General features: G+C 34.9%; 1 protein-coding gene across 3 annotated transcripts; it reads left to right on the forward strand.

Annotated features, from left to right (window-relative positions):
* Nucleotides 1-2,743: 2,743 nt before the first annotated feature.
* LOC110443475 (basement membrane-specific heparan sulfate proteoglycan core protein-like) lies at nt 2,744-22,066 on the forward strand. 3 transcript variants are annotated; one of them, XM_021487700.1, is made up of 16 exons: nt 2,744-2,916; nt 6,461-6,826; nt 8,684-9,049; nt 9,296-9,559; nt 11,139-11,399; nt 12,510-12,803; nt 13,540-13,665; nt 14,509-14,530; nt 15,112-15,173; nt 15,308-15,335; nt 18,682-18,749; nt 19,194-19,215; nt 19,414-19,484; nt 20,125-20,155; nt 20,959-21,020; nt 21,514-22,066. In XM_021487700.1, the coding sequence occupies exons 1-16, from the start codon at nt 2,835-2,837 to the stop codon at nt 21,546-21,548; spliced, it is 2,160 nt and encodes a 719-aa protein (XP_021343375.1). In that variant the 5' UTR covers nt 2,744-2,834; the 3' UTR covers nt 21,549-22,066. The 3 variants fall into 3 exon arrangements, 2 of the variants coding, with proteins under 2 accessions (XP_021343375.1, XP_021343376.1); XM_021487701.1 differs by having other exon boundaries at nt 19,417-19,484; XR_002462114.1 differs by lacking the exon at nt 21,514-22,066 and having other exon boundaries at nt 19,417-20,155.
* Nucleotides 22,067-22,851: the final 785 nt, after the last annotated feature.

The following is a 22,851-nucleotide window of genomic DNA, read 5'->3' on the forward strand; positions in this document are numbered from 1 at the left end:
CTTCGAATCATATACAATCCATATACTTTTTGAATTTCATAGTATTTGAGTATCTAATTTAACTGAAGGTTCTTCTCCAGCATTGTTATATAATTGATACTGTTATGTTTAACAAAATTGAAAAACTAACATTTTTGAAAAGTAATTTCAAATTTTATAAATATTTCCTGTTAAATTTATATATATGATCTTAATAACACCATTTTATGACATGAATAGAATTAATATAGTATCATGTAATTGCAATTCTTTTATCAAATATATCTTGTACCCGATAATGATACTTAAATGTATCTAATATATATATTCATTAATGTATATATAATAATTAATAGATTTCTGCCCGTTCCTGTAAATCGTCGAACCCCTAGTCACGGCATTTCGGTGATGTTTTCTGCACCAAATCGCATAATTCCAGATAGGATGTGACATATAGAAGTAAATAACTTCAAGAAATGTGATATTTCACAGTAATAAAGAAGTATTTGGTTCATAACTGGGTCGTATGGGGTAGTATTGGGTAGTAGTTGGTGGTATATGGGGTAGCAGGGCTCACGCAATCCGAATGAGGGCTCATGCTCTACTTTTATTTTTTATTGGCTACTAAAAATTCGATGTGGCTACTAAATTGACTACTAAGTTTTTAAAAATGGGGAAACTCTGTATCTTTGTCCCAGAGAACGATCCGTCTACTCGAACTCACGTGTGTATTGTGGCTGACACTGATTGCGTAAAAATAATCAGGGCCGTCACAGATCAGCGCGCGCTGTACGACTGCGAGTTAATTAATGCTTTTGTCTAAGTTGTAAAGTCAATTATCAAGCTTCAGGTGGCAACAAGTGTTGTAATTCTTGTGCAATAATGGACAGTCGGGTCAAGTTAATTACATGACCCTTTGACGTTGAGAAAACAGTCTGATAAGCGAGTCACACATAGGTGGTCTCGCACACGTACATTTGACGGCGCCGTAAGTCGATCCAATAAACTCGTTCAAACACCGCATCCAACAAATTTATAGGTTCAGTATATTTAAATTAGTGTACATGGTATTCATTTACCTTTTCCAGTACCGTAGAAAGCATAAATACGTCCGATATGCTTGATTAGAAAGTGTAAGTATCGCCTTGAAACACCATGTCGAAGTGCTGATTTTCGGCCTTTCAGATCACTTCAAACGGTAGGCCCTTTATCGTATCTGACTGTGTACCTTCGTGGTTAGACGTTTTAGAATTTCATGTGATCGAGAAAAGTTATTTAGCATCGCAGTTATGCGGTTTTTAGAACAGCAAACCATTCAGAATCGCTTGTATTAGGTGCCAATCGACGACACGTGCACAGGAAAGGCCAAGTTGCGCGAAGTGATATGTGCTCCCGATTTATTTCGAAGGGTTTGTTAATACCGTTATAAATTCGTCCTTTTCCGTTCAAATGTGTTCTACTGCCATTTACATTTGAAATGTGTGATCTTTTTAAATATATTCATGTATTTTTTTTTACTTAAAACATGAATAACGGAAAAATAATTATCAATATTGCATCACTGAGGCTACTTTTTATTTGGATTTTATTAGTTTTATTTTTTGATTGAAGGCACGGAATTAAAGGCGAATAATATCTTATAATTTAAACTTTTCAGCCTAGATTTTTTCACAATTCCTGTGTCAAGAAATGAGATAAAGTCTGAAAAAGTCTCTCTTTTGAAAAATAAAAAGTTCTGGTGGAAATTTTCAGCATTTTAATTTAAATCATATTTTCTTAAAATTACAGCCATAAAATCTGAAAGGATTAAAAAAATATCACATTATGAATTAATTTATAAACATGATGCATAACAAAGAAATGAATTTAACAGAGTACTCCTTAATTTAACATCATATTGAATAGTTGCACTGCAAAAAATATTAAATATTTAATGAATTTAATGGAGGGCCTATCCGTAACGGTTGGAGGCCGAGAAAGTATGGCCACTGTTTAAAAAAAAATGGCTACTGAAATTCAAACATGGCTACTTTTTTAGCTACTGAGTCTTTAGGTCCAGGGTGAGCCCTGGCCGCCGTAGTATTGGGTCATAGTCACGGCAATTCGGTGATGTTTTCGGCACCAAGTCGCATATTTCCCGATAAAAGATGGCAGATGGAAGTAAATAACGTCTACAAAGGTGATATTTCACAGTAATGAAGAGGTATTTGGTTCATAACTGGGTAGTATTGGGTGGTATTGGGTGGTATAGGGTAATTAGACGCGCCGTCCTGATAAACAAAGAGACCTAGTTAGGATGATGATATTTGGCAAGTTACATGCTGTTGCAACATAATGTTTAAGTCGTCAGTGTAAATGATACCCCCGAATAGATGTAGAATAATGTTAGTTTCTGCTTCTCCTTAACTTATTCAAAGTCGGAGGGGAACTTTTAAATGTCACATATTAAATTGCGGCCATTACCTTTCTCGCCAATGAATGCATTTTTTCTCTGTTAATGCTTATTGAGGGGAATCGGAGCGTAAACGTAAAAAGACGTTAGAAGCCGCCAATTTCTTCAAGTTCCGCAACATTGTAATTGTATTCATAATAAACTTAAGAAAAATAAAAAAAAATACAGAAAATATGCTTTTACTTTAAGCTTAATATGTATGCTATATATAACCGACATCAACATCACAAGTGGATAAATCACTGCCGTCGCCGAGTAAGTAGGCAGCGACCTGGGTAAATATGTTTACAAAAGCCGAGTATGTGTGGCACATGTAGGACATATCTAGGTTACACAGACAAGGAAGTTTAAAACCCAATCAGTATTTAACATTTTACAAAAAACAAGATTAGCTCTGTAGCAGATGACAACACACATGTATTTGAAGGGCATAGGAGGTATGATCAGTAGATGTTTCTTACTGATAACGGCGCTTTCGTATATAGGTACGTATACTGTCTTTATCAAGGTAGACATTTGCTTTTCCAAGTATTCTTTTTATAGATTATCATACACAACCCAGCAGTGTCACAAACACAAACTATACGAACACTTCGCATATATGAGTATTACATGTACTATGATGTAGGTTTGAGTGCATTAAAAAATATTATACATCGAATTCAACATGTACATGCATGTATGTCTAATGTTCTGAAATACGGAGCTACATTTTCAGTGCACTATATGTTTAAAGAGGCGAAGTCCGTATATGTTAAGTTTCTCCTTTCGGGTTTGCCCTGGTTTTTTTTTTACATATTTAACTTGATTAACTTAAAAAGGAAAAATTCTACCTGAGCGTACGATTGTCGTAATATTAAACCTAATTGTGTCACCATAGTCGTCTCTTACGATCATGCAGTTGGACAAAGCAGACCGAATCTTTCCATGATAAGGCAACGGTTATGTACACCACAGATTGTTATTCCACTGAGCTATCTACACCATACATTAGTATTCTACCGAGCAGTTATGTTAACCACAGATTGATGTCCCACTAAGTTGTCGACACAACGGATTGTTGTCCCATTGAGCTATCTTCTACACCATAGGTTGGGTTGTTGTCCCACTGAGCTACATGTATCTACACCATATATTGTTGTCCCACTTAGTTGTAAACACCACACATTGTTGTCACACTGTGCTATCTACACCTTACTTGATTGTTGTTGCAGTGAGCTTTCTACACCATCGATTGTTGTTCCACTGAGCTATCTACACCACAGATTATTGTCACACTGAGCTATCTACTCCATATATTGTTGTCCCCCTGAGTTATTTACACCATATATTGTTTTCCCACTTAGTTGTAAGCACCACAGATTGTTGTAACACTGAGCTATCTACACTAAGATTGTTGTTGCAGTGAGCTTTCTACACCATCGATTGTTGTTCCACTGAGCTATCTACTCCATATATTGTTGTCCCCCTGAGTTATTTACACCATATATTGTTGTCCCGCTGAGCTATCTACACCATATATTGTTGTCCCACTGAGCTATCTACACTAAGATTGTTGTTGCAGTGAGCTTTCTACACCATAGATTGTTGTTCCACTGAGCTATCTACACCATAGATTGTTGTTCCACTGAGCTATCTACACCATAGATTGTTGTACTACTAAGATATCTACACCATAGGTTGTTGTTCAAGTGAGCTTTCTACACCATAGATTGTTGTCCCACTGAGCTATCTACACCATATATTATTGTCCCACTAAGCTATCTACACCATGTATTGTTGTAATACTGAGCTATCTACACCTTACTTTGTTGTTCACACTGTGATATATACACCTTATTTTGTTGTCACACTGTGCTACCTATACCTTACTTTGTTGTCACACTGTGCTACCTATACCTTACTTTGTTGTCACACTGTGATATCTACACCTTACTTTGTTGTCACACTGTGATATCTACACCTTACTTTGTTGTCACACTGTGATATCTACACCTTATTTTGTTGTCACACTGTGATATCTACACCTACTTTGTTGTCACACTGTGATATCTACACCTTACTTTGTTGTCACACTGTGATATCTACACCTTATATTGTTGTCACACTGTGCTATCTACACCTTAGATTGTTGTCACACTGCTATCTACACCATATATTGTTGTCACACTGTGCTATCTACACCATAGATTGTTGTCACACTGTGCTATCTACACCATATATTGTTGTCACAGTGTGCTATCTACACCTTACTTTGTTGTCACAGTGATATCACACCTTACTTCGTTGTCACACTGTGATATCTACACCTACTTTGTTGTCACACTGTGATATCTACACCTTACTTTGTTGTCACACTGTGATATCTACACCTTATATTGTTGTCACACTGTGCTACCTACACCTTACTTTGTTGTCCTGCTTAGCTATCTGAGCTATGAATTATTGATATGTTATATATCACACCGACCTTTGTACGGGATATCATATATATATATATATTTATATATATTTACACATGTTATAGTTTATGACCTAACATGATGTTTTGCGCTGGGTTTGTAGTAAACATCCTCACAACTTCGATTCCTTCATTGATCACTAATATGAAATGTGTGCGCCTTCTACAGAATACTCACGGGTTTTAAAATATTGAAAAAAATGATATTTGTATACATTATTATAAGCCAGCATCAAAGTAGTAATCGTTGAATCTACCAATATGATAACAATATGTGTGTTCCTCCAGATATAGTGAATATTTTGGAGGGAAATGCTAACTGTCATCATATTGGTAGTTTCAGCAATTACTACCTTGGTGTTGGCATATCCATTCATCACGACAACATAAACATATAGGAAATATAGCACGCCGACTTATCATTTTGTTTCAAAGATTATTCAATTTTGTTTCAAGGCAAGAACTCTATTTTGATTTAAATTGTCTGCAAAACTGTATTCAATATAAACTTTGTATGAAGTTTGATTTTTTTGCTAATTTCCGCCATTATTTAATAATCGTAATAAATTAATTTGTCCCTTGTTGAAAATAGCTTTAATAGAATACGATATTTAAAATCACTATACTATTCAAAGCTAACTTAATTTAGAACACAAACAGTAATTGAATACTTATTTTGAAAAATATGTTTTTAATGGCTGTTTGTGTTCAAAACAAACTGAGCATTTATTATTCATACCAATAAAGTCTCATACCAAATCACGGTACTAATCTTAACAAACCACATTTCGTGATTCCTGGTGCGTTTCCTGCTGTGTCAGTGTCTCTTAGGCTGCTTAATTCGACTTGAGTAGGGGTTATGTAGTTGGCGACTTTTCGAAGTGATTTCAATTACTTGTTCGAGGACGATCAAAACCTTTTTTTGCATTATTAAGGCAATGTTAAACGATATCCGCCTGTTAACGAAAAATACAACAATATTACCTACACATCAAACGCACTTGTAAGTGGTAACACAGATGGTCAGATAACATCAACGATAAACTCACCCCACTGGTGGGTCAACAGTCCCTATTGATCGAATGTGCCGATCTTACACAGATTCGAGACCATTGTTAGGATGTGCCCGATTTGAAAAAAAACACCACTCAATGAATTTGTCAAAGATTTCGAGAATCTTCGTGAAATTGCATGGTTTATACAAAAAATGGAAATGTGGGACATTTTTTTCTTAAATAATATCAGACAGTTTTTGCTGTATGCCTATGTGTACAGTTTTTAACCTTTTTCTTTTAAATTTCTTTTTGTGTATTACATTTTGTTATTGTGCCCTGGTTTTTGTTGTCTGGCCCGATTTGACTTCACCGTTGCTGGGCCGTTAAGCAATACACTAAATAACTTACATGATACTTTTAATATAAACGTTCATTGAGGAAACTGCAGTCGTTGCTATATGGTTTGATCACACAAGTATCACTGAAGGGCATACTGGTCAACATGTAAAAGTAATAATCACGGACACTCAAGCCTAAAATCTTAAACGGAAGTTTTTTTAATTATTATTACAGATGCCGTTACATTAAATGGGTCGTCAGAGTACGCTGTTCCCGGAAGTGAGTTTACACTGACGTGTGAGGTACCAGAGGAGGCAAACATTGTTACATTTTACCGCCGTCCTGATGTTTCTACTCCAGTAGGAAGTATACAAGTAGCTGGTGACCAATGCTATAACACCAAAGCCAGCCCAGCTGTCCTCTGTACACCGGATGTCTGTTCCTGTGTAACAACCTCGACTGGAGGCCGTGGTACAGTGTTCCGATGGGTCTTACGACCACAGAGTGGAGACCACGGATCCGAGTGGTTTTGTGGGCGTACTAACTTTAATTTGACAGACCAAATAAGGCAGAGTCCGGACTATACACTAAAAATAGCTGGTTAGTTTTAATTTTCCTGTACTTCCTGAAGTTGGTCATTGATCGGGATCACAAAAGAAATGATATTCCTGCCAATAACTGAAACTAGATATCTGACAGACAAAGTCTTGACTAACTGCTGGTTGCTTGTCATACCGTTTAGCAGGAAATGTCCTAGGGTATGATATTTGCGCTATTTCGCGGGTAAATGACGTGATTGCGAACAATCGTAAAAATGAGACACTTTATCTGTTGTCAAGAACCAACGAATTACATCCTTCTCTGCTTGATCGTAAGAAACAACTAATATTGAAGCGCCAGCAGAAACGTGGCATTTGTTTTGTTCCATTTTCGTTTAAAATAGTGAGATTGGATTGATTTTGTTTAACGTCCTATTAATAACGAAGGTCATTTAAGGACGTTACTTAATGCGTGATGTGAGTGTATGTGTGCTCGAGGCAGGGTATGTTGGTGTAATTGCTTCCTTGCGATAGCGCGGATCTGGTACCAACTTTATAGTGCTATCTCAGTGAAATACCATGCTGATTGCATCCAGCACAGCATTCCGCCCGGTCACCTTATACAAAAAATATGATGAGACAAAAATATATCTGCTATAGTCATCGCCCCTTTTGGGACCTTATATAAAACTGAAGGCACAAAAGGGGTTTCATTTAAGAAATTATGTAACAAATACAATGTGCCAAAAAAACGTCATACAGCTGATGCATCTTTGAAGGACTCATTGGTGATGCCGAGTTCAAAAAAACGTAGAAGGCCAAATTGGTCTAAAAATTACTATGATGAACTGTCCTTGTATAATTGAAACACCATACATAATTTTATATAAACTTGAAGGATATTTTATAGTCTAACTAATCTCCTCCGATTATCTAACAATGTGATTTTTTTTAATATTAGCGGATTGTCCTTGTAAAGAACAAATGTTATTTAGATAGAAAATAAGATCCAAATATGCAAAAAAAATGTTAAGTGTTTAATTCATTAGAAAATCAATTTTGTCGTATCTGCATTAAATATGTTTGGTTTGGTTTGGGTTAGTATTGTTTAACGTCCTATCAACAGCTATAGTCATTTATGGACGGCCTCCCCTGTGTGCAAGATGCATGCGTGTGTGGTTTGGGAGGCTGCGATATGTTCGTGTTTGTCTCCTTGTGATAGCGCGGAACTGATGCCGACTTTATAGTGCTATCTCGCTGAAACATACTGCCGAAGACACCCAGAAGGTCACCCCACCCGGTCACATTATACTGACAACGGGAGAACTAGTCGTCCCACTCCTAAATTCCTGAGCGTTAAGCAGGAGTAGAAACTACCATTTTTACAGACTCTGGTATGTTTCGGCTAGGGGACAGAGCCCAAAGCCCTACTCACAGGGGCGAATGTTCAACTAAAGGCCAAAAGTGAGGCATTGTCAAGGGAGACATTAGGAAGAAGAAAGTTGTTTGGCATTATAGATATAAATGTGTTCAAAAATCATATTAATAAAGAATGGCTAAATGTTATTCTTTGTTTAAACGAAAATAATAATAATATATACAACATTTATAAAGCGCCCTATATAATTTGTATAATTTCTCTTAAGCGCTCTACAACATATGGATATTTGTATAAGTTATATTTGTGAACAAAAGCAAAGGCTTGCAATCACCTTGTTGACAAGATCGATGGAAAATCCGAAAAACATATAGCTCAGCCAGTTTTATTGAAATTTATCACACAGGAATCGCCGAAGTGCATACCTAAGTGTAATAAAAACAATATCAGTTTTGCAAAACTAACTCTAACCAACAAATCATAACGTGTTTTTTTTTTCAATTTCACAAACTTATCTAAAGAAGAGTTTAATAATCACAGATGCTGTTACGTTAACTGGGTCATCCGAATGGGCTGTGCCCGGAAGTGAGTTTACATTGACGTGCAATGTACCAGAGGAGGCAAATGATGTTACATTTTACCGTCGTCCTGACTTGTCTACTACAGTAGGTGTGATACAAGTAGCTGGTGACCAATGCTATAACACCAAAGCCAGCCCACCTGTCCTCTGTACACCGGATGTTTGCTCTTGTGTTACCACGTCGACTGGAGGCCTTGGTACAGTGTTCCGGTGGGTCATACAACCACAGACAGGAGACCATGGATCTATTTGGTTTTGTAGACGCACCAACATAAATCTGATAAATATATCCCAGGACAGTCCCGAGTACACGCTTGCAATAGTAGGTAAGAGTTACTCTGTCTGTTTACGACATGTTTATCTAGTGGTTTTATTGCTTGATTTCACAAGATAAACGGCAATTTGGCTAAAATCGTAACCAGATTACTATCAAATATACTCTTTATGTCGTTTAAAGAATATATACTGTAACCTGTCATAGTTTACATGGTTTTTCGTTTTTCTGAATATTTTGATATTGATATAATCACATACTTGATCTAATTTTAATTATATACGCCGTTTTCATAAAGATGGTCCAGGAGAATCAATTTCTTTGTCCCCGCCTGATACGGTCTACACAAGAAACGAGGGTGATAGGTTACCGGACATCACCTGTACAGCTGATTGTAGACCTAGCTGTATTTTCATCTGGACAAAACCTGACTTCACCAATTTTACTGCCTCAGCTGTGTTGTCACTGGGACAACTGGACAGATCAGAGCATGGGACATACAGATGTACTGCTAGGAATGATGTCGGCGAGTCATCCACAGCTGTGGTTATAGCCGTATTGTGTAAGTTTATTAATACTAATGTATACTTATATAGTGTCAGTAGATTGATCGAGTGATTAAGTTAAAATACTTGAAGTTAAATAAGTCATGCTGTAACCATCAACTTTGTTACAATAATGAAAACAAATTAAAATGTGTAAGTAAAGAAATGTTAAATGCAGAACTATTTCATTACATGTAGTACCTGAAATACTTACCCTTAATTTTGCTGATATTAACGTTGTGGCAAATTCACGTCTTTCCCTAGTTTTGTTGTTTCCCTTGTTTATGTAATTGTTTCATTTATCGATTTGTTCTAGTTGTTTAATTGTGAATAGAGTCAGAGATATTGTTTTACATATGATTTAATTACGTCATCTAACATACATGTAAACTGTTTTGTATTGCCTTATAACGTTCATATGTAAAACAATACATTTGCTTACCCAATATTAACTAAGGCTTAGATTTTGTTTTTGTCGATATCGTCGGGTTATTTATTGAGGTACCCTTGAGGAAAATAAGGCAGTTCATGTAGAGTTCATCTTAAGATCGACTCCATTCATCAGCTCATTCACTTGATACTATCAAGTTATCGCTTACATTTTAGTTTAATCCTTTTGTAAAATTCGGCACAATATACTGAATCTAATGTTAATAAAACGTCAATAATTGAATGTTTGTTGTCATAGACCTTTTAATAAAAATCAATTTGTTTTCCTCGTATTTATCACTTAAGATAGATTTACAAGTTTATAGCCTTTGCAATTTATTATTATTATTTCATCAAAACTTTTTAATGTTACGACGGGTTCATACTAGATTTTCAGTTTTAAGTTAAGCTTCAATCCATACACTCATATAATATTTATCTGATCAGTTTACAAGACAAATGACAAAAAAAAACAATATCTGGAAGATACAATGAATCAAGCTTGGTTAGGAATAGAAACAATGTAACCTGATGTATAGATTTGGTTTGGTTAGACTTAATGGGATAAACGTCCTATAACATCTTAGGTAACAGTTCAAGGTATATGGTATACATGTATGCATACGTAATTAAAGTAAATATTAATGTTTATCATATGCATACCGTGTTATTCAGTGGCATAAAGCCATCACATACATTATGTTTACGTAACGTGTGTAACATCACTCCGGAAATGACGTCACATTCGAATAGGAAAAATCAATGTGACGTCATGTCATTGTGAATCGGACGCATTTTGCATCTGTTCAGAAGCGGCCAAGTGTGAACTATTCGTTTCAGATCACAATTATACAGTTAACTTTGTGTTAAATGAATCTGTCATACGTTTCCCTTCATATTAGAATTATCATTCTCGCAAACATGAAAAATCCAAAACTCGTATCATAAATCTAATATGAGGGGAAACTTACAACAGATCCTCTATATATGTAATGGAAATATGTACGACATTCTTAGTATATTATTTATTATTCATGGTATTAGATTGAAATGTCCAAAGGATGAATTGCACGACATTATTATTACTAAATAAACAAGAAATGTTAATGTTACAGCTCATTATACCCTGTGTCTTTTTGTTTCTCTAATTACCTTTAACGTTAACAGATCGCCCTTACCTAGTCATCAGTCCGTCTAGTAACCCTTACATTGTTGAGGAAGGCCAGACAGGCGTTACCTTTCAGTGTACGGCGACTAACACCAATCCACCTGTCACCTCAATATCGTGGAGGACGGGGACAACCACGGTGTCCAGCACTGGTATATACAATTTAACCACAATCTCTCCGAGAGATGCTGGCGTGTATGTGTGTTCCGCCAGCAACAGTATTGGTACAACGACTGCAAACTTAACATTAGAAGTTATATGTAAGTAGTAAATCGTTAATATTATAATATGTATAATTGGTTGTATCTATTTATATGCAAGTACAAAATTAATAAATCGAACACATATAAGCAAACTGGTAATTTCAAAAAATAAAATCCTCACAAACAGGTAATAAGACGCGAAATGGCCATTATGAATTTTAAAATTTAGAGATTGTTAATATATAGATAGTTATTGGATTCTAAACGGCCCATCAACATAAGGGCCATTAAAATGGAAATAAAACGTGTTAAAGGAAATGGGATCTGTTATTATTGTTATAAAAAAATATCTCTTGCTGGCAGAATGTCAATGCAATATAATAAAAAGTCTAAATGGTTTGGTTTTATTAGCTCACCTGGTCCGAAAGGCCAAGTGAGCTTATGGCATGGTGCGGCGTCCGTCGTCCGTCCGGTGTCAACTTTTTATTTTAAACAACTCCTTCTGAATAACCTAGAGGCCCAAACTGATTATATTTGGCCAGTAGTATGCTGGGATGAAGGGCTACCAAGTTTGTTCAAATGAATGACATTGACCCACTTCCAAGGTCACAGGGGTCAAATGTCTTAAAATCTTCAAACAACTTCTTCTCAATAACCAAAAGGCCCAGGGTACTGATATTGGGTCTGTATCATGCTGGGATAAAGGGCTACCAAGTTTGTTCAAATGAATGACCTTGACCCACTTTCAAGGTCACAGGGGTCAAATGTCGTAAAATCTTCAAAAGACTTCTTCTCAATAACCAAAAGACCCAGTGTGATGAAATTTGGCCTGTAGCATGCTGGGATGAAGGGCAACGCATTTTATCAAATGAATGACGTTGACCCACTTTCAACCTAAATTCCTTGTTCGACATTCAAGGTCACAGGCGTCATATGTTTAAATCTTTTAATAGGTTCTTATGAATCAAACACTGATATTCTGCCTGTAGCTGTATTTTAAGATTGTGAGATTAATACCAGGTGAGCGATGCAGGCCCTCTTGAGGTATTGTCAAGCAAGGCTCTAGGAAATAAAAGGTAGAAGTTCAAAAAATACAAATATTTCAATGGGTGCAGCAGATTTATTTTAGTCGCTTTTCCTTAAATGTAACACAATCTGCCATTACAGCCATGCCAAGGACACCAAAAATATTTGGCATCACGAAACTGTCGTCATCATCACTGACGTTGAAATGGACACCCAATGACCAGGATAATTCGGCCAACACCTTCACCATAGCGTACTCATGCGTAGACTGTGACGTTACGGATGTGATGTCAGTTGATGTCGAAGGTACCGGAGACACCCAATTTACGACTCTTACGGACTTGCGGACAAACACACAGTACTATATTAACGTCACAGCGAGCAATACTGCCGGCTCGAGCGTTTCGGCGGAACTGACTGCAGTAACCGCACCGGGTATGTTGTAATCCGGCAATATTTCTTTAATATTGATTAAAAAAACACAAGCAAATGGTTATTTTTTATTTGAATGGTAAATAACTGCAGCAGTGGACATTTCGGCGACGTGACTTTATTCCCTATGAAGATTGTCACCTATATCTGTTATTATGATACAATAACGTACTATGTAAATTATGAAGACAGAATCACAATGCGAAATTGCCTGCACCTACATAGTTTTAATTTTGCAATATAATAAAATATACCATATACAGAATGTACTTTGTGTACTGATTATTTTTTATTTTTCTTAATCTCTGATATCATAAGTGTAAATACGCTTCACTGATTATTTGTTTGAGAAAGTGAAAGAACATATTTCAAGAAAGAGAAATTTAATTGACCCTTTAGGAAATAAGCTTCCGATATTTCATGGGGCATCCATGTTTTAGATCATTTGATGTATACTGTGATTTAATGTTCCCATTCTTACTAGTATTGTTTTAGTGATAAATAAAATTCCTTTTAATAACGCATCACTTCGCTTAAAGATTAAAAATCATCAAAACGTCACAAATAACATGTCAATAGTTGCGTTATATGAAACATTTATGCTATGTTTTCTTTCATATCTTTTGATGATTTGATTTTAATAAATAACCTCACGTCTCCTATACTAGATATTCCAAGTTTTACTATGATATTGATTATTTGTAAATATATCCTACTAGATTATTCATACCACCTACAGGTATCATCAATGTATGTACTGCTTCTCAAGATACTGTTGGACCTACCTCAACTGCAGTGATCGTTGTTAGCGCAATCCTGATTGTAGCAGCAGTGGTTTGTTTTGGAATCTCTGTATTTGTTTACCGTAAGATTTGTTCTTTACAATATCACCCCCCCCTCCCCCAATAATCAAATATAGTTTATAACCGTGGGACTGTACTTTGGTTGACAAATCTCCAAATATTGCACGAGAACGCATCCTCGATCTCCAGGGGTTACACTTACTTTCGCTCTGTGCACCCCTTGAATATGTCATAGCAAAATTGAAGGCACGCGGCTAGNCCGTGGGACTGTACTTTGGTTGACAAATATTACACGAGAACGCATCCTCGATCTCCAGGGGTGACACTTACTTTCGCTCTGTGCACCCCTGAACATGTCATAGCAAAATTGAAGGCAATGAGTTAACCCATTTATAAAACACGATTCCACGTACAAATGAATAACAAAAAACAGTATTTATCATATTTAAGAGTGAGATATTCAACTCTCTCTATTTAATAAAGTCACATATTTCATAAAGCAAAAATTATCACTAGTACTTTTTACCAGATAAAATACATCATTGTCAATGTGACCAATCAGAATTGTCAGTGTTCAATCCACAAAATGAAGAATGTCGACGTCGACACTGAGTGAGATAAACAGAAAGTCATGTAATGGATGTTTTTGCTATAGTCTAGTCTAGTCATGCAGTGATAACAACGCCACAACGGCATATGGAATTGAACTTATTTTAAAGTTATTTCTGTTATTTTTCTCGGTATTAATCCCTTTATGAAACTAAATATAAATGATGACCTTATTTACTTTAGATTATTGCTTGTAAACTTCATACAATTATATGTTGTACATTGTATTTACTATTTGAAAATATCAATATATCTTTCTAAAAAAAAAACGCTAATTGCTAATATTTCATTTACAGGAAAGGCACGTGTACTAAACAGGTAATGTCTCTTATGCAATAAGACTTAAACACGCGCTTCTTGTCACTGAAATAATATCTATATAAATACATATGTTTAATAAAAAAAAAACCCACAGGAATTCATGCCTTATTCGTAACAATTCTACTGAACTTTTCTAAATTAAACGTATACACAATTTGCATTATTTATTTTTTCAATGTTTTTAATATTGGCTGAATACAACTTTATATAACTGAGTAACATTTACACTGCAAGTTCGATATAAACACTACCAGAAGAAATTAGGCCAGAAATGTGACCATGAACGTAATGAGACCAGTGAGCTTTTTTATACCTTTTCATGATACATGTGATATTTATGGTACCGACTTGAGCTAATATCAAAATGAACATTGACAAAAATGCCTATATTGAATAATGATTTTATAATATACTTTTGTATCACGTAAACTTTTATCCGATACACACTGCTATAATTTATAATTTCATTCGCATTATTGTCAAAATGAATAGTGGCTGTTTTTTCAAAATAACTTCAAATCACATGTCGAACTGTAAACAATAATGTACCAATTGCAATGTATTTGATGTCTTTTCAGGGCTGCTGGTCAGCAGGGAATTGTGCAGAAGCCAGTAAAATTCAGTGACGTACTTAATCCAGGTATGTATCCAAGTAATGTAAATTAAAACAAAATATATACTAACAAAAATTGTGTATATCTTTGAAATATTAATATTGGTTTACATCGTGATTTAATTTGTATTTGTTTTTATTATTTTTATAACTAATTTCAGATACGATACCAGCTCATGCAGAAGAAAGGTATAGTATTGTTAAGTTTACTGTCATAAAAGGTTCATGTTGACAAGTGTAAGCGATACCGTAAATCGTACGAGGTCATGATTTTAAGATATGATCAACATCTGGATGACCGAAATTCATTTTCAAGCATACATCTGTCTTTCATGTTAAAAAGTAGGCACGACAGATATTACTTCAGATAATTCGGAGGAAAAGCTATGAGCGGCCGAAAACGTCTTCATTATTGATCGTGTAGACAATTAACGATAATTGCAAACATATCTGTAATTAAAACCAGAGCTTTTCCTTGTTTATCTAGTTATTTACTTAAGTTCCGGCGGTGGAGAATGACACATGTTCAATCTTTTTGTCAGGCTTTGGAAATAATAATGTATTCAAACATATAAGATCCCATGCTTTCTGATCAGAAGACAAACTACAGAAATTTGTAGGTGATAAACGTTTCTTTATTACAAACTTTAGACGAAAACAGGCAGGCAAACACTGAAATACCTTTTTGAGTAATGTTTTTAACATTTAGAAGATTCACAATCTCAGGAAATTTTACATGACAAATTATTTTTTCTAGCCCATTGGAGGCAACGATGATATTAAAATAAAAAAAATTGCTTTGTATACAACAGTTGAGTAAAAGAAGACGTATTTTTTTTATAAATGACTTACTGGACGAATCGGTAGGTTTTCTCTCTTTTGAATCTTTCCAAGCGAATTTCCACTTGTTTGTCGAAAGTATGAGATAACACAGTATTATCCATGGTTTTCCGCAGTGTTTGAATTAAAGAAAGTTTATTACTCAACTGACAAAGTATCAAAATTGTTTGATATTAATTGTAAGACAGGTACACAGATTTACCAGATAACATAATAAAAAAAATAGGAAAAGAAGTTAGAAATAACCGTTCCCAGATCACAGTGGCAACGTTTTTTCTGTAACGAATGATGCCGCTTTAAAATGTCTCCAGTTCTATTTAATGTAGAGTGATTTATACAAATACATTGCTTATGAAAATAAATAATGCTGAAACAGAACCACGTACTTTTTGTAATGAAACAGGAACACTTTAAAACATCTCTTTTGGGACTCTATACATTTGAAAAAAAATTGGATGTATTTTTGTAACGCTTGTCTTGAGAGAGGCATTGTAAACAAAAATAAAAAGGGATGTAAGGGAATGAATTAATAAAATTAATTTATGACTTAAAACAATGTATTTACTAATGTAAATATATAGATAACATCCCATTCGTTTTTGGGGCACTTGCCAAAATAAACTATAAAATCATCATAGGTGGATGTCTATCTTTACACTCCTTAAAAAGCAATCCAAATGAAATTAAAATAGATACATATATCAAGAGGACTGGATCTTTCCTAAGCTTCGTTTTTTTATGTTAAATACCCTAAATACGCTATTTACATAATAAAATATGGTGTATGTAGGTTTTCTAATGTAAACTGTTCAACATGATATTGTCATTGGAAAGAATAAAAAAAAAATCAATAAAAAATCTCAATCAGATTATTAATTGACGTCGTGACCGGTTTCTGCTAGGGGCTATTATGTCTTTCATTACTTTTGGGAGGTGTTACCGTGTTGTCTTTGAGTTCAGATTTTTTTTATTGAGTGCTGACACGGTAGTATATATACATTTACTTTCTTTTGATCTATAGATATGCATATGATGCGTTCCATGAGAACAATCTAACAAACATGCCAATTTCAATACCATTCAATCGGTATATTTACCCTTTAAAATGTTAGCTATCATTCATTAACTTTTGTTACACCTCAAGTGAATTTCTAGCTATTTGATTGGTTGGGAGAAAATTAAACAAAAATCTCCGAAAATACATTGGTTTTAAGGGGCGCGGTTGATATTGCCATGAGACAGAGAAAAATACCACATGCGCGAAAAATGTAAGTTCCGGGTTCTTCACAGTGGCCATTTTTCACCGCTTCGTTTCACCACCGTGATGGTCACAAGAACGTTTGACGGCAACAGCCAATTTTATCAAGCGCCGGTGCGATAGCGATTGTAAACAGCAGACTATCAACAAACAAGATGTCATTATCGAGGTTTGCTGCCGTTTCTGAGCTACATATGAAGGAGATTCTTTCCTCCAAGGACTCAAAAAAGGAAGCTGCCAGGTATTCAGAGAGTTCTAGGCGAGGATAGTAATTTTGAAGACTTTACGAAGCAGAAACTCAATGAAAAACTGAGAAAGACTTTTGGTGTAACAAAATAGATATGAGATTCATTAGCAGGTGACAGTGAATATTGTCAACCCTCAAAAACCCATTGTCACTCTCGGCTTCGCCTCGGGTGACAATGGTTTTCTCGGGTTGACAATATTCACTGTCACCTGCTAATGAATCTCATATTTATATAATGATGATTACTGTGTATTTGCGTGTGAATCGTAACATGAATGATATTGACAAAACACCGCTCTGAATCCGTCCTCATTTGAGATAGTTATCAAATTATATACATTAAGTTTTGCGACACTAAACCATGGTAATGATGATCATGCTATTGTGTCATAACTAAAACCAACCAGCAAACTGACTGAGGTAGTTATGAAGTGTTTGAGTGCTACCTCACTGGAATGTCAGAGGCTGGACAAGGTAGAACGATCGAAACAGCCAGGGTCATATGACGACGGGTTCCTAGGGAGATAACGCATGAAACAGAACGTAGAAGGAAAGGAAAGGAGACAGGACAGAAGGAAAACGAAAAAGTGTTGCAATAGGGGCAGCATATCAAGACACGAAACCCCCGATTCTACATGGGGCCCACATTAATCGTCTGGTACGTTTCACTTGCAGTGTGATAAAGAAGGTCTATTCTCGATTTTTTCAACGTCCCCTAAATGGAAAGAAGCATGATACTCGAGTTGGTCACATGCTACTGACATCATGCTAGCCAGTCCTTAATGACACACATTAAAACTGAATGTCAAGCACGGGACAATCAGTACCGAAGTAAAGAATTGGCAAGATGTTAGTGAAAAGAGAAGACAGCACACTTTTTAATGCATACTATCTAGACAAATCTAGTTTGAACAAGCATTGTCTTTGACCTGTCTCACAAAAAGATTTGGCAAGATGTTAGTGAAACGAGAAACACAAAAAAAAATAAAAAAAATATACATGTACGTATGAGTAATTGGATTTGTAACATCGACTACAGCGTTTATAGTAAAAAATATCAACAAAGATTTTGTCTGACTCAAGTTCTTCACCGTGGGGAAGAATTCTATAACCAACAAACATACATGTACATAGGACTTTTAAAGACTGAAAAAAATTCATTAATTTGTGTTGTTTTGTTTCGAAATCAGATCTCACTACCAAGACCTCGACCCTAAAGACATTGGAAAACCATCACTTTATGAAGGCACCACTACTGGTAAATATGATTGTCTTCTTATTTTTTTTTTATAAAGCTTCATTATTACAATTTGAAAAAGTTAGCAAAATTTATATCAACACATAACCATTTCCAAAAAATCCGGTTTTCACATTTTTTTATATGATATTTTTACACTGTTGTTTTTTTACACGTAAATAACTTACTCTTCGTGAGGAATGTGTTTCTCGGCAATTTGTGAAGATAATCCAGCTTGCAAATCTAAATATCTTATGTAAAAATATTCAATCATTTTTATGAAATGTGTAGATATAATATAATTAAATGCTACAAGTATAAAATATATATCAAATATCATGATATGGCAAACACGCGAATCTATGAATCTTTTGTCATATAGAGCATTTGTATGTATCTGATCATGCAAATTATCACAACCATGTGTTGAAATAGACAGATGTTTTACTTTAATTTCTTTTACAGCTGAAACAAACAATGCTGAAAGGTGAGACGACAAAATGTAAAAAAATAAGTAAAGTAGATCATATTTAAACGTTTTAAAGCAGTTCGCATAACTGATTTAACTGGTTTGTTTTTCTATAAATTAAAGATTTAATCTTCAAATTTAATAAAAAAAAAACGCAGTTCACAACACATTGATATTATTGTATATGCACATTAATACAGTGGTTTATTTTCATAGTAGAGGTCATTATCAAGAACTCGACCCAAAGGACGTAGGGATGCAATCATCATATGAAATCACTGCTAGAGGTAAATCTGGTGTAGTTCGACGGATACCAGCTGAAATATACTAACATAATACAGATCACATATACTATGAACAGCCATAACAGCCTTATCGTATCCTCTTGCTTACAACAGTCCGATTTATTTCCCTTGATAAGGAATATTTTCATACTATATATCATATTGTCCCCGGGTGTTCTTTTTAAATATTTGTGAAACAGGTTATCGATATTCACGACGCCATTTGTTAAAATATCCAGTTATTTTGCATTTAAAAAACATACCCCTGGTAATTTAATCTATGCATTATTAATTCAGTGAACATTTTGCCTATGGCTTACACATTTTTAGTGGCATACGGTTAGTAAATAATATAACAATAATAATAAACAAATATTAGTTGTGGGAATTTTTGTAATGATACAATGTTTTAACAACATGCCGTTATTGACATTAACTGTATATAGTAAAACCTCGATATCATGCCCCTCGTCTCTCAGATGCCACATCCTTAAACGCAAACATATTTCTTTTTTTGTCGTTTTTGGAAGAATTCATTTTCTCGTTTTCCTCAATTTATCGCAAAACCCCTTTATAAAGCCAAACATTCTCTGGATAAATGGTGGCAGTATAACGAGGTTTTACTTTAATTCGTTTTTTAAAGTTAACACTGATGTGGATAGCGATGCTGCAAGGTGAGATCATACATATGCAAATTTATTAATTGATCGAGATTCTGTAATTGTCCTTAAATGCTATAGAATAATTTCAGCACTTTTGAATTAATGTTAAATGTCACCAACAACTCAATCTTAAAGAAATGACTAAATACTTTGTCCTTACTTGTGGTTAGGAAAAAGCCTTAAAGGATCCCCGTACCATTGCGAACAAACTGTAACTCGACATTGGAAACTATTTTCCCGGTATGACTTTAGCTTTAATAGATCTTTTCTGAAAAGAATATAATATAAAAAAATCAATTCAACATTATCAACAGCAGTGTTCTGTGTGTTAATATTCACCGATGCTAGAGCGGGATTCCAGCCCTGACATTAGGATTGTTACAATATTGCCGGTTAAGCAACCCGATCCAATACTGCTACAGCTATAAACAAAACGAGGGAGATAACTCGTTATACGAAAATCCACCGTGAAAAAGGTATAGGGATCCTTTAACACAAAATGTATGTAAATCACTAACGTACAAACTTAAATATGACAACCACATTTGACAGGCGAGCTACTTTAAGTCCATATTTTCTGCCATGCAGAACTGTTTAAAATAACTGCAAGATTTAACCGATTCTGTATGGTTTTGCATTATTATTGATATACATCATTTGTAACAATATCTGTAAACTACATTTATCATATTACTCATATGTGAAGTATACACTAAGTTAAGAATTCACGTTTGAAACAGAACTATTTTTAATGTTACTAGGACCACAGACGATGTTAAATTGCGGATGTTATAAATCTTTTTCATATCCTACAGAGACCAATATGAATCTGGACAATCTACGCGACATGACTACAAAAATGTTACAGGAAAGAGAGGTAAACGCAATTCAATATCAATGTAAACTGGAGTTGATTAAATCAATAGAAATATACCTTTTAATCATTAGTTGTACATGTTCATCGCCTATCTGCTGTACGTATGTATTTGTAACTCATGTGACGATGAGAAATAATTTAATGTAAAGTGACGTCACAATTCACCATCACTAATTACATTTGATTAATATCTTCTCATCAAACGGGTGATCATGCGTTCGTACAGGAAAAGGGTACTTTGTCACTTTTTATGTGATTATGAAAAATCGGGTATATCTCTTGACATTTGTTTTAATTTAGTAGGTAAGATTGTTTTATCTGAAATCTACAGTTTTTTTGTTGTGTGTTGTTTTGTCCTGTATTATATTGAAAAATAAGAAATATCATATTATAAGAATTTCGTTTCACTTGAAACTAAATACCAACATTGAATAAATGAAAGCGACACTATCACTTTGGTTTCCGTTTCTAATAGCCCTTATTTGCTTTTCAGATACGAAATCTACGGCCCTTTACTCAAACACGTAGCATTTCTGAAGCAAATATCACATGATGATACACATTACCACAGGAGGGTGACATTTCATCGTCGCGACATTATATGTACTAAATTGTATAGGTTATTCATGACCGATGTTGCATTACAGTTTTTTTTATATGTATTTCTTATGCTATAATGTATGTGTTTTGTAATAAATTAAAAAACAAAAGAAAACAATTAATTGTTTCTAGCATACTGGACAGAAATGTTATTGTTGTAACATAGTTGTAAAGTACTTATATCTTTGTATACCTTAATGTGCAGCTGTCGAACAGGGTTTAACGACCTATCCACACCTAAGGTCATTTAAGGACGTGCCTTCATGTGTATTGTGTATGCGTACATGTGTGTATGTCTTATGTTGTTGAATGCTCATTGTACTCGATTGTGAAAATTATTCTAGTCAGAATTATTTTGACGTTTTATCGACTTTTTTTTTATATCGGTCTGTCAGTCGATTAATGTCAGAACTCCAGCCCTCTATAATATGCGGGAAATAAGCGACCTGTTTCAAAGATCCTTAAGAACAGTATTTTCCAACGTTTTCTATACCAACCCATGTTTTTAATGGAAATTTGGGCAAGAGCCAACACATGACTTGACGAGACCTCGCGTTACCGAAGGAATGTCCCAACGTTATGACGTAGGCCGTCAAGATTTAGTCACGTGGCATTAGAAGGCGGCGCTATCAAAACCGTAAAGTAAAACAGAGTAAGTTTGAAAAAAAATGTTTTTAGTGATTGCATTGGTTGTTTGAGGCATGTTATCAATGTTCATCTTGTGCATAAAGAATAGAACTTTCAATCCATGTGCGACATGTGTGTGAAACTGATACAGATCTGTTATATTATCATAAAAAAATCTTCTGTTGGCTGAAGGTCAATGGACCCAAATAACAAGTGTTCGTGACATGCTGTGCATTGCGGCTGGTCTTCGTTTTTTAATAAATAAGAATGGGTTATGTAGGAATGACCAATTCGGAGACGGGCAAGGATAACCTCGTCCCGGCGGTTTTCTCTATAGCTTGAATACCATATACCATTCACCGATTTTTGGTTTGACACCTGTANTTTCAAAAATCATTACGAACAATATTTTCCAACGTTTTCTATACCAACCCATGTTTTTAATGGAAATTTGGGCATGAGCCAGCACATGACTTGACGAGACCTCGCGTTACCGAAGGAATGTCCCAACGTTATGACGTAGGCCGTCAAGAATTTAGTCACGTGGCATTAGAAGGCGGCGCTATCAAAAACGTAAAGTAAAACAGAGTAAGTTTGAAAAAAA

The sequence above is a fragment of the Mizuhopecten yessoensis genome, unplaced genomic scaffold (genome assembly GCF_002113885.1).
Source record: "Mizuhopecten yessoensis strain PY_sf001 unplaced genomic scaffold, ASM211388v2 scaffold716347, whole genome shotgun sequence".
In the NCBI taxonomy this organism is placed as follows: Eukaryota; Metazoa; Mollusca; class Bivalvia; order Pectinida; family Pectinidae; genus Mizuhopecten; species Mizuhopecten yessoensis.